General features: G+C 30.1%; 1 protein-coding gene across 1 annotated transcript in view; it reads right to left on the bottom strand.

The window, feature by feature from the left end:
- Positions 1–3,740: 3,740 nt before the first annotated feature.
- The window catches only part of LOC106457389 (RNA-binding protein 28-like), a gene marked incomplete at its 5' end in the record, with an annotated part of 25,900 nt that continues 10,671 nt past the window's right edge, over positions 3,741–18,969 (bottom strand). Inside the window, 9 exons of the mRNA XM_013916800.2 lie at positions 3,741–3,844; positions 4,505–4,696; positions 5,603–5,878; positions 7,019–7,108; positions 7,710–7,859; positions 8,354–8,509; positions 12,435–12,638; positions 15,899–16,161; positions 18,160–18,441. Coding sequence (XP_013772254.1) covers positions 4,532–4,696; positions 5,603–5,878; positions 7,019–7,108; positions 7,710–7,859; positions 8,354–8,509; positions 12,435–12,638; positions 15,899–16,161; positions 18,160–18,441 — 1,586 coding nt within the window. The remainder of the gene's footprint in view (positions 3,845–4,504; positions 4,697–5,602; positions 5,879–7,018; positions 7,109–7,709; positions 7,860–8,353; positions 8,510–12,434; positions 12,639–15,898; positions 16,162–18,159; positions 18,442–18,969) is intronic.

Genomic DNA, 18,969 nt, shown 5'->3' with positions numbered 1-18,969 from the left:
CAAAAACGAGCAACTGTCGGACTAGACCCAAAAACCTTGTCTTATCTCATCTGCCAAAAACACTTAAGTAACCATAACAACCTCTAAAACAGAAATCACACTTACTGATAAAGAATTATTGCGGCTAGTCTTAGAGCTCACGCTGCTAAAAACCGGGTTTCGATACTCGTGATGAGCATAGTATAGTTTTGTGTTTAATAACAAACAAATGATAGATTCTAACTTCCTAGTTAACCATTTTACACTATAATTAAAACACGTTTGATTTTTCAGCCAGGACGCATTCCTTCATTAACTTACTCGTTCAAAGCTAAAACACCAGTTATAATTTAACAAATTACAAAAACAACCTATAACACATGTTCACTTGTAAATCCTGAGTAATGAACACTTAGATTAAGCTCAATTACAAGAAAAGAATTCTACAAAACAAAAAACAAAAATGTCCGAGCATAAATATTTTGATGAATGTTTCCAAGAAATTTCTTTTACTGGGTATTAGGAAGATTGGTCCCAGGAACATTAGGTACGACGAAGATTTACACTTAAAAATAATAAGTTGTGGTCATAGAATAATTAACAATATACATGCCTTTTTTGGTATGCCAATATTAAAAAAAATATAAGCCTAGATTTAAAAATTTAATGTCAAAAAGCATAATGTTAAAGTTAAGTAAACGTAATAAGATTATGCGCGATTTCCTTCAAAAAACTAATGCGCAATTTTTGTCTGCACAACTGCGTCTTCCTTTAGCAAGGCAACAAATCAGTTTCAAAATGTTTGGGTTACTGCTCGTTACAGGAGATCGCAAGGGGACCAAATTTTCTAGCCCCCATTTTATTTTTATATGAGCGAGAGTCAATCCTTTAACGTGATTGGTGGCTGCCTTCCTTCTGGTCTGTTGCTCAAAATTATGGACGGCGAGTGATAGGCTTAGTATCCTTGCCATAAATACAAAATATATTACTTTTATTCGTTCTTCTAAATGTCTATAAATAGTTTTCCTCAGTAATAAATATCGAATTAGGTATAACTTATTATACAATTTTATGTATATGTAAGAGCGGTCAGCTTTAACGCATTTAAATAATTCTAGAAAATAAGTTGATGCATATTTTAAGCGATTAATTAATGTAAAAATACATGACGTATAACTTAAATTATCGTTATACTAATCTGCTCTCTAGAAAAAAAAAGACATAAATATTATGGTAAGAAATTTACATCCAATGTATCAATAGGGACATATGTACACATAAATTATGTATTTATATCTATGGCAAAGACTCTCTGCAACTGTCCCTAATTTTGAATTACTAACTAGAGAGAAGATAGCTAGTAAGCAACACTTTATCACCCATCGTATAGGATTGACTGTTACTCTTATAGCACATCCACTGTTCAAAGCTCAAGAAATATATTGTGGTACTACATGGATTCGAACCTAGTTCGCCATTTCCGAAATAAACGCCTCTTCCACAGAACCAACTCGCACACGTACATTTAACAACTTTGTTTAGTACTGAATCAATTGTTTCATGAATTAACACGTAATTGCTCCAGACTTCCTTTTCGATAAAACTATATACTGGTAAAATTATACACGGCATTTCGTTGTACTAGCGTGTTCCGGTACTGTAAAGATTAAATTCCTGTATAATTTCTCTAGAATATTGCCTTGTAACTTTATCATCTAATGAAGGTATTTTTCATAATACTTTTTATATATATATATTTTTTGTGTATAAATGTGTAAGTAATAGTTTATTAACATGAAAAGCTTCCATCATATGAAAATAATAAAGTGAAATCAGTTACTGATAATTATCCTACCAGTATAACTATACATAAAATATTACAATTTTTTGTGTGGAGAAAATAAGTATATTAAACTTTATTATAAAAATGTAAAAAAAAAGTTTACATTATTGTATGTTGTCTGCAAACATAAAATTGTTTTCGTGGTTGTTGTTGTTTCACCATTATTTTAAGGTATTGTCTTTAACACCTTCAATGTATAAAAGTTCAATATTGAGATTCAAATTTAAAAGGGACAATATTTGGAATAACTATCAAATTACAAACTTCAAATTATTCAACACATTATAAGTTTGTTTTTCTTATTCATTCTGTAGAAAAAACAATGATGTAAATTTAAAAAATCATATCAGTGTTAAACACAAGGTTGTATATGAAAATGACTATTAGAAGTTACCACTTACTCCCAGTCATAAAACAACTAGTATTTCCATGCTAGCTGATCTTGTTCTGCCATCTGGTGAGTATTATGGGGCATGAAACAATGAACTAATAATGTAAAAATGTGAGTATATTTTGTTTTTAAACCTTAATAACTAAAAGCAAACTATCTTTACACAGATCAAAGATTGGTTTCTTTTAAAAATAGAAATCAAATTTATAACATGATTGACCACTTTCCTACTGATCAGGTAAAGAAGTGCTGGGAAATTATAAACAAACAAACCAATGATAAGTATTATAGAAAATATTTTATAATTATTTTTATAATTAAGAGATTTATAAAAAGTAGATTTCCAATTTATAACTTCCTTCAGCAAATGTGCTGTCACCCATTCTAGAAATCATTTAATGTTAATTTTCTATATATGTATGGATGTAAGAATTCTTGTACAACATACAGAAACCCTTGATACATAATTATTTCTTCATGTCCTTAGTCTGTGCTTTTTAGTTAGATCTTGTATTTAAATAAATTACGTTTCACATGTTTGCTAGCTTTCACTAAATGTAAAACAATTTATTAACCTAACCAAGAACTTTTACCAAAACAGTTCAAGTGATATCAACACTGAAATTTTTTCATCATTTCAATTCCTCCTTTTCCACAAGTCTAAAAATGAACTTACTAACTGGGCTACAAGTAACATTTGTTTGATAAATAGTTGATGGTCAAAATTTAATTCATGCAGCTTATAAGTGGAGTTTCAAATGTAAGATTACTCATATTTTACATTACATTTAAAAAACATAATGATATAAGTCTCATGAAGATTTTTTGTTTGTTTTCAGAAGAGAAAAGTCCACCATTCTAAAATATTCACAATACTAAATCAAAATTTTGTATTAATTTGTGTTTGTGAAATTACAACGACTAAATTAAACATTAAAGAAAGGGCTGCGATACATACTTCTGAAAATAACATATCAGTTTTTCAATTTAGTAAGCAAGGGTTATTAAGAACAATTTGTACATTTTATAAGCTTCAAATGGTTTTTAAGAAGTTTAACAAAATAAGTTAAGAAACATAGAACTGTATTAAGAATTAATCACAATCTATAAGTACAATGTCCCAGATCCCATGTTACCCTTAAAACTACATTATTGTCAATCATACTCAATCTTAAGGGAATTTGAGGCAAGGTTAGATGTTTGTGGACTTTTGATTTGGAACTTTGATCAACTTAAAATATTGTACATTATCTCATTGACAAAAACCAGGAAATAAACTTAGCTTTATCACTATGATGTTTGGGTTGGAGGTTTTCTTTTGTAACCACAGTCTGTACTATACTGTATGAATATCTTTCATTGGAAAAGGCTGTGAATGTTCTCCCGCAATCATAATTCTCCCATGTTCACATGGCTGGGAACCAAATATATACATGTACTGCATGTACTAGACATGTAGTGAAACAGAAACGTATTAGCATGTTAAAGCTGTTTTTATAAAGCAAAGTTAAGAATAAGGACCAGAATGAGACTGATAAACGATTTTAATGTTCCATATGTACAAGCAAGTTGTGTATTAATGGCTTAATATACTTTAAAGAATCATAAAAGTTTCCCAATTTGTCACCATCCTGAAAGAGAAAGGAAAAGTATCAAAATATTGGAAACTAAAAGGAAAATATATCTTTATAAGATTTCTACAGCTTTCAAATTAGAACAAATATGATTAATGCCACTGTTAACCAGTAATGATAATAACTGTAAGCCCAAAAATGTACATGTGATTTTGAGAATTTTACTAAAACATTCAAGACAATAACCACTCCCACCAAAATTACTGCAAGTCATATAAATGAAAAAAAGATGACTTTTCTCTACAATATACCAAATGTATTTATGGCCTTTATCAGCACATTGAAGTGTTTAATTAAAATCCATTACACCATTATTTTGATAAGAATTGAAGTATTTATTATTTTTCAAATTTAGATATATGTTTTTTCAGACCCTGCAATCTACTTTAATACTTTCATTATAAGTTGATTAAAAACAACAGACATGTCATAGATATATTCTTATCCACATGACCTACATTTAACATTACAATCTGAATGAATGTAATAAGCCATTACTACAATTTAGTATAGGCCTACTTTCATTTACATTAAGTTGTCACAAATATTTTATACTACTATTTCCAACATATAATACACTTTTAGATCTCATTTGATTTTATAAATTCATCATCACTTCTAGCATGTAAACATTTTGTTTTTTATATTTCCTTGTACCTCATTTAGTATTTGTTTATGGATCTTCTAGGATTCTTCAAACCACTTTGATCTTCGAGAGACCATTTCAGGAGTCATCAGTTTCTGTTTATACTGTTCCACAAGACGAGAAAAGTTGTCATTTTGTTGAGGATTGTTAGATTTTCTTCTTTGATTCTTCTTTTTTTGTTTCTTTTTAACACTTGTGTCTTCCTACAAATTACAAAAAAGTTTTTAAACTTCAAAATTTTATAAAAGTTTGATTCAAAAAGATACGTATGAACAGATAAATCGGCAGTATCTTTAATGTATTCACAACAGAAATTATATTTGAATGAATCCATTTTGAAATCGAACATGCCAAAAATATAATTTTTCTTGCTTTGAGGTAAATCAGAAATTTACTGGTGTAATAAGTTGGATGACAGATGTTTTACAACAACAAAAAATTGTAATCTTTTCTAGCCTCTCCTAGCAATTCACATAGTGAATAGTAAATTAGAAATACAATGGCTCACAGTGGAAGAAAATAATGCCAATTTCAAGTACACAAAGTGATAAATAATTTAGACCTATACGCTCAAATATAAATATTTTTTATTTATCATAAAACAATAATGTTCTACCTACATGTTAGAGTTCATACTATAGATGGGGAATTAATGGCTTAGAACAACAAGTTATTGTTAAAATTAATTTTATATTGCCTCAGAAACACTTCCTTCTCTCCTTTAACTTTAAAAGATTTCTATATGAAATAAAGACTAGCATAAAATGACTTGATATTATGATTACAAATTTTTCTTCTTTTTGTTAAACAAATAGTGAAATAAATTACCACCATTTGATTACACTTCTAACAACAACAGGTCACGTGTGTAAATTTTATATAATGCGCATAAGTTTAAATTCCTAGCTTTTAACATATGTTAACCTCCAAAACAATACCATAAAAGTAAATACTGTTCTTACTTCACTTGTGTAAAATAATTGGTAAAAGTTTTTGTGACTTTATTTACATAAAAACCTGTGTAGTGTTGTATAAAGGAAACCATGCTCACAGATTTTTAATTAGTACTAGAAATTATTCTAAATTGAAAGGTTATAAAGAATAAATACATGGTTATCTCTTATATGTACTTCTGAAGCAGTGACCATTTCTAGTCTTCTCCGTTTAGGATTTTTCTCAAGGTTATCAGTTTGAAGTTTTGGTCGTTTATGTCGAATTTTTGGTCCAAAATGACTTGAGAGTCCTTTCATTCCTTCCTTTGCTTTTGATCCCATATAAGATTTACCGTCTTCAGCATGTTTCTGTGGAGGCATCCGAGAACTTTTCTTCTCCTTTTTATTAAATTTCCGAGGAACCTTAGCAAGTCGTGGTCCTCCTTCACCTTGCTATGATAAAAACAGGAGAAGTTTATCAAATTAAAGTGTACACATAATAATAATTTTACACTATTTAATAAATATTTAACACACTATTTTCTATCATCATACTATTATAATCATGATTAACTAATTTTAGAACACTGTAAAATAGTGTTTATCAAATGCTTAAACAGACATTGTTGATACTCAAAAAGAACTGCAACAAAAATAATGTAAACAAACAACAGTAAAATCAGTGATGCATTACCATTGATCGATTCTAACAAGACACTGAAACAAATATTCTGTATTATTTTTTCTAACAGAAGCTACGTTTTCATCCATACATCAATTATAAAATTTGTGGTCTTTAATTTTAGTTACACTGGTTTACTTTACAGTAGACATATTTCTAAAGGTACATTTACAACTACTTTAGATAGTTTTTTTTACAAAAAGGTTTCACCAGAATTCCAAATTTTGTCACTAAGATATGATCATGTAAAAACAAAATACTGACAGCCATACTCAGAAATACAAGAACTGAATGAATTGGGTTGAAACACATTATATTAACAAACATCACATTGGTTTTATTTCATAAAGCCTCGAGAATAAGTAATAAGATCAGACAAACAAAATATTATATTGTTTGAAATTGCAATCAATTGGAACACTTTGATTACAATACATTAAAAGACTACATTAAAGTTAATAATTTTTCATTCTATTTGTTCTCTAATTTTATTTCTTCACAAGTGCTTTTAAAAAGTGTTACTTCTTTATTATGTATTGAATATCTGAACCCAGTACTCCAAAGATGTCTCTAGTGTTTTGGTAAAGTTTGTTAGTTATTAAGAACAAAGTTACACAATAGGTTCCACGTATATCAAAAATTGGTTTTTAGCATTATAATCCTTCAGACTTACCACAGAGTCACTGGGCAAAGGGCATCTTGTTAAAGAATAATGAACAAACTGATATTAAAACATTATGTAACTCACTATGAAAACAGACACAAATATAAGAAAAAAAAAAGACAAAATTATTCTAATTCACAGGAAAAACAGTTTATATCAGAAAAAAAATTCTTTTGTATTCCTAAGCATTTTATTTATCACACATATTTCAATTTTTCTAGTTTGTTTTGAACCTTACAAAACTTACTTTTTTTAAATTCTCTCTACTTTTCTCTAACCTTCTTGCCTTTGCATTCAAAGCAGCTCTATTTTCCACTGAAAACTCAACAATTGGTCTCTGAAAAAGTAAAGCAGTAATTAATATATAGGTGTGGAGTTATTACAAATATTCATTAGACGACAAATAAAATAACCTTGTTAAATATAATTTTTTTGTTCTAACCATCATACAGAATAGCTAGTATTTATTTTACAGCAAATGTCATTACACTTTATTACAGCAAATGTCATTACACTTTATTACTTGTAGACACTCTTCATTTGACAAAAAAAAGGAAACAAAAGAGTTAAACCTTAAAACATTAGGAATCTGACAATTCTAAAAAAAACTAACTAAATGTTTATGTTTACATATATTTTAAATCCATCAAAGGTAGCATATCCACTGCATTCAAAAATAGTTTGTGCAATGGTATTTTTATTTTATAAAATTAATTGTCGATTGATATTTCATATTATTCAAATTTCTTAATTTGTTAGTCTAAAAACTGGAGTTTTCTCATAACACAAAAAGTATTACTTAAAATATTTAAAACTCAAACTATTGTTTGAAAATGTATAGCAGCTTAAACAACCAGTTGATCAGGAATAATTAAAATAAGAAGAGACAAAGTGAAAATACGATTTTAAATTTCCTTTACAGTAAATACTGTACTAACCTTTTTTACAGTAAAAATATCTGGATTGTTATTCAGCTCCCGCAAAGCTTTGAGAGCATGATCATGTTCCGTAAAAGCAACAAAACCAAAACCTTTTGATTTCCCCTGCTTTTTAGTATCAACCTGTTTTAAATTACGCATCACTCTTGCCTAAAAATGAATTACAAAAGTAAATAATAAAATATCAATAAACTATATCAATACAATATCAAACAGTTGTACTAGTTACTATAATAGAGACTACACTACTCTTTATGAGGCACTGTTTGTTTAATTATTCTTATGGATATCACAATGTAAAAAAATTAGTAACTCTTATTACAAGTAATCTATAAGTGTTTAAAAAAAAAGATAATGCCAAATGTAATAGAGTAACTATAAATTGAGTAAAACATTGCAAAAGATTTAAAACTTTTGATTTTTAACTAGATATACTATTTACTAGCATACCCTGAAAATATTACATAAAATTTTTTTTTGTCAAATCATTATATACAAGTCTTGTATATTCACTATATTTTACTGAGGTACCAACACATGCTTAATTCAAAAATGTAGTCAAATTCTCATGTACAAAAAATGAAGAGTGGTATAAACCAACTTAATTTTAGAGTACTATAATAACCTTAACATATTTTCATCACCTCTGTGATTCTTGATTTGGTATCTCCAACAGCTTGGAGGAATATTCCTTTTAGTTTTCTGTCATCTACTGATGCCGGAATGTTATGTACCATCAGTCGTATTGGTGAAACAAAGTACTGATAGTTACGCAGCAGTTTTCGCTTTCTGGCTTCTAACTAAAAAGTTAAGATGAATGAAATGTGATACTTAAGTTCCTAAAACTCAGTCAGAAAATAGAAATCTTTCATCATTTTTTTCCATAATTAATTTTCTTCTATCAAAAGTTTATTACTTCAGTATTTTAATAGGACTTCATATTAAATAATATTTGTTGATTAATATTCAGAAAACTAGATCTGAATAAACAGCTCAATGCCTATAACCTTCAGAAAACTAGATCTGAATAAACAGCTCAATGCCTATAACCTTCTTTACATAATTCATTTATTAATTCTTGTTACAATAATGAAGAAAATACAAATAATATTATATGTTTATTCATAAAATTATACTCTCCTGATATAATTAGTTAGCACCAGGTAGCTGTACAATTGAATAGACACTTCTACTAATTCAACACGTAATGTTTTTATACATCATATACAGAAATAAAAAAACTGCAGCATTTTAACATTATCAAACATAACCAAACCAAAATTCTATATCAAAATATTGCATATCACAGAATTTAAACAAATTTATTTCCTATTTCAAAGAACTACTAAGTTCAGCTTAGTCATATAGGTAACAGAAAGATAGCTATACAAATGGATACTTTGGAACTTTATAATCAGTTTTTTTTCACAAAATCCCATTTGATAATTTTTTTTTTTAAAAATACAAGTAAAACACATTACCAATTATCATTAGGTGATTATTCAGTAAACTATAAATATATACACTATTTACATTGTATCATTGCTGCATTTATGTTAACATCACTAGTATGTTTCCGTTGATGACAGTAATTTATAATATAATTTTATATTTTTGTAACTTATTTAGCACTAAGCTTATCAAAAGAAAAACTATATAGGAAGTGAGAGGGTGAAACACAAGCCTCACAATGTGTTTTGATTCATGCAGTAACCAACCAAAAATATACACCAAACAATACCTCATCCTCAAAAATGCAATCTAGGTGCAATATATTCTATCTCATGTTTTTAAGAATTCTGACCATTTTTTAAAAGCACAATTTGCTACCATTATAACAAAACTGGTTGACCATCAGAGTGACTTTGACCTTTATGCTACATTCACCAAAATTTAATCAATTGGTCCTTGGGGTGCACTCAACCCTTGTATGAAATTTGATATCAAAATCAGATAAAAACTTGCCAAGTTACATAGTTGACATTCAATGTGACCCAGACCTTTAACCAACATTCATTAAAAGTTAATCAACTGGTTCTTGGGGTACACCCAAACATTGTACTAAATATTATCAAAATCAAATGAGAATTTTTTGATAATATTTTTCTCACACATACAGGAGTGAAAACAATAGCTATATTTAACCGATTCATTATATTTCAAGAAATAAAAATGCATAATTATGTATACATAATATGAACAAGGGCAACTATGTTAAGTCTAGCATTACAACTTTTTTACTTCAATGATGGTTGTTTGGCTCAAATATTGATCATTATTTCTTTTCCTTACAACTATTTTCATATATATTTTTAAATTTTACCATGATGTAACTGCATCTTTTTATCTATATTCTTTTGAAATAGAGCGAGTACTGAGAAGTAAAGTCAGAGGTTGTAAATTAAAATCATGAACAAAAAACTTATAAAATCAAGACTTATCAACATGCAAGTGTCTTAAAAGACCAAACAAAACAACCGTATAAACATTTCAGAATACACTGTTTTCTTTTGCTTAATCAGTTAAGAGGTTACAGGTTTTTAACTATATTAGTTGTATTACATAAAAGTAATTCATTATTACACACATTAAGACATTTTCTTAAATCAAGAATGAAAGCTTTTATCCTACAGGTAATTGAGTTGAATCAAAATGCTTCTTTTTAGTAATTATAATTTCCAGATTGGAGTAGAGACAAACTTGATTTTACTCAGCTGAAAGTCTGTAATTATCAGGTTGTAACGAAAGTTCTGTCCGATTTTTGATCCAAAAATGTTGAACAAGATTTAATTAAGTTCTATCTCTATCTGATGTTTAGTCATGCCCACATAAGTAATACAGCTCTTTTACTTTCAGGATATAGGAACATTATTCAATAAAACACTTTCAAACTGACCCCATGTTTGATTCAACTAAAGAACACATTCGTCATGTCATGCTCTACGAGTTTCATAGAGGGGTCAACGCAAATGCAGCAGGAATATCTATCCAGAGCACTTATGGTGTAGATGCAGTAAGTGAAAGAACTTGTAGGAGGTGGTTTTTCCCGTTTCAGAAATGGGGACTTCAGTTTAAAGGATGAGCCAAGAGAAAGTTGTCCAAGTGGACTCGATCCAGAGGCACTGGAAGCAGCTGTTGCAGCAAATCCTGCCATTACAGTTAGGGATCTTAGCAGACAATTCAATGTTAGACATATGACCATCCACCACGAACTGAAAAGGCTTGGAAAAGTGTCAAAGGTTGGAAAATGTGTCCCACACGACCTGTCTGTAGAGAATCGCCAACAACGTGTCGATTACTGTTAGGCATTGCATTCACATCAGCACCAAGTGCCTTTTTTGGACAGAGTTGTTACTGGGGAAGAGAAATGGATCCTTTATTATAATGTTAAGCGCCATCATCAGTCGCTTAGTCTTGGTGATAGACCTGCCCAGCAGCCAAGAGGGGACTTGCATCCAAGGAAGATCATGTTGAGTGTATGGTAGGATATGCAAGGAATTGTCCATTATGAAATGTTAAACAATAAGCAGATAATCACAGCAGAGGTTTACAGCCAACAACTGTGGCGTTTGAAAACAGCTTTGGACAAAAAACGCCCGTCCTTACCAAACAGAAAAGGGGTCATTCTTCACCATGACAATGCATGTTCCCATACCGCACGAGTAACCAAGGATTGGCTGGGAAAAATTGCTTCACCCATCATATTCTCTCAACCTTGCTCCTTCTGATGATCATTTGTTTAGGAGTTTACAAAATCATTTGGATGGACTTAGACTAACTTCAAGAGAGGAGGTCGAAAATGAGTTAATCTTTTATTTCTGGTCAAAACCTAAGGAATTTTATAAACGCGGTTATCGAAAGCAATGGAGAATATATTGATGATTAAATACATCTATAATCAACACTATTTTGTTTGTCTAAATTCATTTGAAAATCGGTCAGAACTTTCGTTATAACCTGATAACTAATTTCCTACAATTCTTATCTAGTTAATCTAAGTAACAATAAAACAATATGTGGACTGACTGATCTACAGATACAGATATTGTCATCTTTTGTTTAAAATTTGGCAAAGTTGAAGCATAGTAAACACAGTGTAATTATCTGAAGGTAATAAAAATAAAAAGAGGCCAAAATAATTTATAATAATTTTTTTAAGGTTTGGCAAATAAAGCCTGGAAGTTTGGCTTTAGATAAATACAACTATTTTATTTTTGTGGTAACAGAAAAATGGAAGTCCCTTTATATGCATAGATTCTCATCAATATAATGTGCAAATGAATAATAGGACAATATATTAATTATTAATGCTTACTTTGTACTAGAACCAGGTCTAATTTAACTCAATCATCTAAATAAATATTTTTTACAGACAATGACCAATCAGGTATACAGATTATAGGAATTTTACATTTACTTTGAGGTAGTTTCACTGTTTCATGGTTAGAAAAAAAAAAAAAGACAGACCACTGCTTTAAACAAACAAATATTTTTTATATATTCCTCCTAAAATTATTGAAGATATGTATTTTATGTTGTATCATCCAATAACACTGCACCAGCTTTTATTAACCAGTTCTGACTGTTTAAAGTTTTTTTTTAAATTAAAAACCAATTACAGTCATTGTTGAAAATGTAAATCAATGAGCACCATAAGCATATTTTCTTAAAAGTCCCATCAGGAACCAAGAACATAAAATTAGTAAAATATGATCTTATACCAACCTGCATTCGTTTTGCAAGATCAGTCTGAGACACACCTTCAGCAGCCATTGATCCAACTCGTACCTGTCCTTCTCGAGCAAGATATAGGTTCCGACGATCATTTGGTTTCTTTTCATGCTTCTCTTGCATTTTCTTTTGTATTTCTGTACGACTGAGAGCAAGGGAAATGTTGAGTTTCCTTCCATCTAGAATAATTCCTCCATTCTAAACCAAAAGTATTAAGAATGAATTGAATTCTTCAATTTACAAACAGTCTAGGTTTAATGTAAAACTTGTGATTTCAAATAATTCTAACCTCAAAGGCTTGAATAGTACAAATATGTTTTTACTAAGATAAAACAGAAAACTGTTTAAATCAGAACAGAATACATTTTAGTACATTAATTTCTAATGATCAAATACACACAAGTAAAACATAAAACAATTGGTTGAGGTACTTCAAGCCATCATTTTTTAATCTGTGTAATATTGATTTAATTTTTAATATAAATAACAGCTTCTTGTGACTTTAATTTAGAGCAAGTAAAGGAATAATAGATACAAAACTGTGTATAAACAATAAAAACATCTGCAAATGTATATATGCTTTCACAACAAATTGAACATACAAACATGATAAATACAAACAAGGAAATGTTTTTCATACTTATAATTAAACTATGGCCCATGGCACTGAAAAAGTTAACACAATTCTTAAACAAATGAGATTAACATTTTAATGGATTCTTATATTGCACTAAATTGCTAATATCTTACAAAAGTAATTGAAACAATGGTTGGACCGAGATTATTTTAGACAACTGAATAATTACTAATAGTCAAAATTACTCATGAGGGTAAAACACAATGTATCTTACCATTAAAAAACTTGTTCTGAAATCCTTTTAATTTTCTTACCAATGTGGAAAGGCATATTTGCTTTCAATTTTATCAATAACAATCCAATAAACCTTTGTAGATATAGTCAAAAAATAAATAAATTACTCCCCAAAGTTCAGTAGTATCTGACCAGATTAATAAAACAAATACATACTTCACTCTCTCACTAGCTTTGTCTAGGGAGAATAAATAGACCAAAAGAAAAATAATTGTGATGAAAAAATTATTTCATACAATAAGTTTAGTTCCATGGGTTGCAAGACACTCTACATGAGGAACCAAAGATCAAACAAAAACAAATCAAGTGCATGACATTTCACTGAAGGAGAAGATCTAGTAAAGATTAAATGTTTTTCTGTTGTTTTTTTATAATTAGATACTAATGACTAACTAGTTTTTATTATGTTTCATCTTTACTAATTTACTGCCACCTTCAGAGAAGTTCAGAGAAGCTTTTTCATTATTACAAATCTTGTCCATTTTGGAAGCTAGGCAGTCTATGATGCCTGTCTATAAACTATTGGGTGTTTGATTTATAGTCAGTATATCTACCAGTATTGTGGGTTTCCTGTAAACTATATAGGAGTTATGTGTCTAGTAACCATCATGTCTATGGGAGTTTTTTATGTTTTTCTATTTGCTTCGTGAATTGTATCATAGGATTCTGTCTGTTAAGGTGGTTCATGAACTCTTAAATCTTGTCTGCAGTGTGTGGCCATATTACAAAGGTATCATCCCATATCTGTGTCAAATCTAGGGGCATAGATTGAGGAAGGTATTAACTTTTAAATGCTCCATCTATATGTTACTGAGTACTAGAGATAGTGGTGAGCCCAAAGTTAGAACTTCTTGTTGTTGGTAGCAGTTATCATCAATTTGGAAAGAAGTTGTGAGTTACATTTGTTGTGGAGATTGTCAGCTGGGTACATTCCGTCACCCATTCACTGTGGCTGGGACAATGTATCCCAGTACTCCCTCCGCTTTGACTGGGACAAATGTTTCTCATTGTTGACACTGTTTATGCCTTCCTCTGCTGGGTCCAGGTTCATCATCTTGACTATCATCACTAGATGGAGAGCTAGCATTCTCTTGTCTCATTGCCTCTTCATCATCATGCATTTGAACACCACTTGATTCACTTTCACTATCTTCTAAACTATCTGAGTCAAGCAAATCAAGCGTATTTACATAGTAATTAGGGTTACTACTCACCACTCTAGTAATGTGGGCATGGTTAGCACACAGTTGTCATACATTTCGCTTAGGCATCTTGTTAGTTACTGAAGGATTGAATGGAAAACATTGAGGGAAACCATATATCAACATTAGGTGGGATGCCAATAAATACTTTCAAACTCATTTTACTCCCATACGTCATGTGTGGCAATTTTGAATGACAATGGGAAACATTTGTTCCAGTCGCAGTGTGAGCACTGGGAAATGTATGTCCCAGTTGCAGTGAAAGGGTTAAGAGTTCTACATTTATCCATTTGTTGAGGGTTGGTACATTAGTGATGAGGTTGGATACACCGAAATTCATTAATGTGTCTTGTGAGGTTAGTGTGACTGCTTTGATAACCTCCACAAAACGGACTGAGTTCTTGATGTATGAGGATATCTTACCTGTAGACGATGATATTATATCTACCAGATATCTAGCTAAGAGATGGTATGGTGAACCTCAGCAGTTCACTATGAGACAGAGTTGGGGGGGGGGGGGTAAGCCTTGTTTGTGAATTTTAGACAAACTATAGATGTGTGGGGTGGTGCTGTTAGGCACTATCAATTGTTTGACTGTTTTTGTTCTAAATTTGTTCTCATGTTTCATGAGAAAGTAATTTTATTCTCTGTGTTAGATTTTATCTTCATGTAGTGGCCATCGTCAACTTGAGTTTAGAGTTTGACAGAGTATCCTTTTCAATTGATGAGTACACTAGCATTCCCTTTGTCTGCTGTAGAATTGTTATGGTGTTGTTTTTCTTCAAGTTTCTGTGGGCATTTATTTTTTCTGACAGGGTGATATTATAATGAGGTTTATATTTCATGGCTTTTTTGACTACTGACTTTTTTAATATTCTGAATTATTTTTCTGCTGGTAGGCTGCAAACTGAGCTTTTATGGTTATAGTTACATCTAAGTGGGTACAGTATTTTGTTATTTCTTAGTACAGTTGATTTCTTAGTACATTTCTTTAAGTTCTGTTACAGATTCTTTACTTACATTTATGAAGGAAGGTGAGATAGTTATTTATTTTAACTAATTTACAGTACATGGACATACTGGGTCATTAAGCCTTAAGGAAAGGTTGTGTCGATCGAATATCCATCACTGTCATGTTTAATAACTATTAAACATGACAACAATTTCTATCTGATCACCACACTTTAATTAAATGCCACATAAAAAAAACAAATTATATTTGATGATGAAAAAATACCGTGTAGATCGACAGCAACACAAATGATAAAGATTGATAAACAAAACATTACTATCATATTAAATTCTCTCAAAGACTGGGATGTTATTTACTCTTTCACTAGAAACTCAGATGAATTATTTCACATATTTTATTAATTAATGCATACCTGTGATTCATCATTAGCTTTATTCAAACATTTTTCTGCGTCATCTTTTTTTAAAAACTGTACAAAAGCTGTTCCTTTAGGGTGTTCTGTTATTGCATCCATACATAGAACAGCATATTTAATTGGCCCAAATTCAGTCATTGCTTCATTCAAAGTCTCTGTTGTTGTACTGAAGGCAACGTTTCGAATAAAGAGAGTTCTTCCCTCAGTGATGTCCTTTGATGACTGGGCATCCACCTTTCTTCCTTGATAAGATTTGTTTTCTATAAAACACCACATTAAAGTTTACATTCTATACAATTCAGTTTTTATATCTGAGCTTAAAACACTGAATATCACTAATTTTTCCCATTTTTAAAACTATGTTTTATATTCTAGCAGTTTACTAGGGTAAAAATGCACAAGTCTTATGTACATCAACTAAAGTTGTAAAGTCTTGTAAACAATCCAACCAAGTTCAATTTATTGAAATAACTTAAAAATTTAATTTCTAGTATAAAAGACATTTCTTGATAATATAATGTACAATACTAGTAATTCTTACTATTCTTATGGAAATCTAAATTAAAGCCAATGCTTGACATCTTTCACTAGCTTTCTGTACTTGGCAAGTTTGTGTTATGTCAGTCAAGAGAGATAACAATTAATTTACACTTTAATCAGTAGTATGATCTCAATCAATGTCATAATATACACACAATGGTTTATAATCACATGAAATACAAGCTCAGCCACATTGACTGACCTTCTAATCACCATGTAACCATGAAATTTGGTAAGCTTTTAGTAAACATTATGGCTCTTTCATGCACAGAAAAAATCAGATTCTTTAATTAAGTATTTTTATTAAATAATTGTCTGTGATTTTATTAAGTCATGGTCTGACTGAGACCTGAGCACAAGATTCATATTTAAGGTTAAAAATACTTTTCATCTTACAGTTTTTAAAATTTCTTTTGCAATTTCCTAAATGAACATAAATTATTTTTAGTAAAACTTTATATTTTATCCATTAGTTTCTTTATCCTAACACAACATGGGGCTTGGCCTATTTGACCAACCTTGTAAACACCACAAAAAATATAAAAATAGCCTCAAACGCATAACAATTTACACTTGTTTTTATTGTTTTAATGCTCTTTGAACCATGTCTAACTACTAAATATGTATAACAAAGCTATAAACACTCAGTGGGTATACTGTAAAACAAAGTATTGATTTATGTAATACATGAGCAGTTTGCATGCATACCTTGCTGAGAAATATTTTTATTTAACTTTTTTTTCATTTATCATTATTTATCTAACCTAAGAAGTTCCTCATTTTTACATTTTAGTTACTTTGATAACAATAATCAAAATCTACACACAAAAAAACAAGACATTTAGTACTTATGTGTGGGATGTGTACTTTTTTTTGCAGTTCAGTTTCATTAAAAGCTAACTCTAATTTTTGAGTTATTGTTAGTGCTTTACAGATTCTTTATTTCTTTCAACTATTCAATTAGGAACAAAAAGTATGGCATGCACAGAGAATATAATATCCTATAGCTATTATAATTTAACAGCTTTCTAACTAACCCATAAGTGTATTAAAATATTTCCCTTACATTACTGAGGTGAACAATGTGGCAGTAACTTTGAATCCATAGGCCAAATAATTCAAAAGCTGTTCTCAGAAAGAGCTAGCCTATTACATAATTCAGTAAATTAAAACATTCTCTTTCTATTGGCTATAAATAACGTATTAGTAAATGTCAATAAGAATAACTGACATTTTTGAAAGTATGTGGCAGGAAGATGTTGCAGGTGGGTTTGACTTTCTGGTTTATATCTCTATAAATAAAGATGATGGAGGCTAAAAAATTAGATTATGTCTTAAAAATATCCATACTAAAAGCTAGTAGTTTGTATACAACTCAGAAGCTCAAATAGGGATGCATAGAACATCTAAATTAGGCAATTGAGAGTGAACAATTGTAACATGAAATAGAGAAGTGAAGAACGAGAATTTATTTAAATAAATCACTTTGAAATTCAGAAACCAGAATTTTTATAATAAGTTGATTTATTATCTACACTTTTATACCAAGTTTATTAACATAAATTTATAATAATGTAGTTCAATTAAATTTTAAATGTGACCCTGTAAAAAAGTCATTATAAGCAGACATTTACAAACCTGTATTCAAAAAGTTATTTTAAAAATATATGCTTTATTAAATGTTTTACTAAAATGAATATTTTAACTTTTAAATTTACCTTTATCATTTGGTCCATTGCTAGTCTGCTCTTCTGTTAATGATTTCTCATCATCATCTTCATCCCCTTCATCCTCTGATGTACTACTTTCTTCATCATCATCCTCACTTTCACTTTTATTAGATTCATCCTCATTGTCTGAAACATTGTTTTCACCATCTTCTGATTCTGAATCACCTTTACAGTTTTCTGTCTTAGTTTCTTGTTGCTGCTCTACTGACTTCTCTGCAATTTCTTTATACTTGAGTTTAGGGAGTGAAAAGTCAACTGCAATTGGTCTACCTAAAACATCCAAGGAACACTGCATGTATCATTTAACAATAAAATGTCGTGGTTAATAACCCTCCATCACTTGAATTTTAAAGGTAATCTGAGACAACTACAAACTTCCTCAGACGACCAACTTAAAACCCTCGTGTTGTCTGATGGATGACCAGCTCCTTGGAACAGACACTTACGCAAAACAGCATCACAGTCTACTGTACACTTATCCATGGCCACACTACACATCAAAACAATTGGTAAACTCCTTAACTATGAAACAGAAAATTTTAACCTCCACAAAAATATATTTTGGTCCATTTTTGGTTTATAAAAGATTGTACTTTTTACAAGAGAAATGTTGATATAATCCACCAAAAGGGGCTGAAAATGCTAGGAAATGTTCCCTCTGTGCTGCTTTATGCATGTAAATTTTGTATAGGGTTCAACTGAGCATGAATGGCTGGGTGTGGTAACAGTACAGTGTATACAACTCAGTTGCATTACCATACATCGTACTGCATGATGTTTATATGGAATATATATATA

Source organism: Limulus polyphemus, unplaced genomic scaffold, assembly GCF_000517525.1.
Source record: "Limulus polyphemus unplaced genomic scaffold, Limulus_polyphemus-2.1.2 Scaffold325, whole genome shotgun sequence".
In the NCBI taxonomy this organism is placed as follows: Eukaryota; Metazoa; Arthropoda; class Merostomata; order Xiphosura; family Limulidae; genus Limulus; species Limulus polyphemus.
The sequence above is the reverse complement of the archived record's forward strand: the minus strand, read 5'-3'. Positions and strand labels throughout refer to the sequence as shown.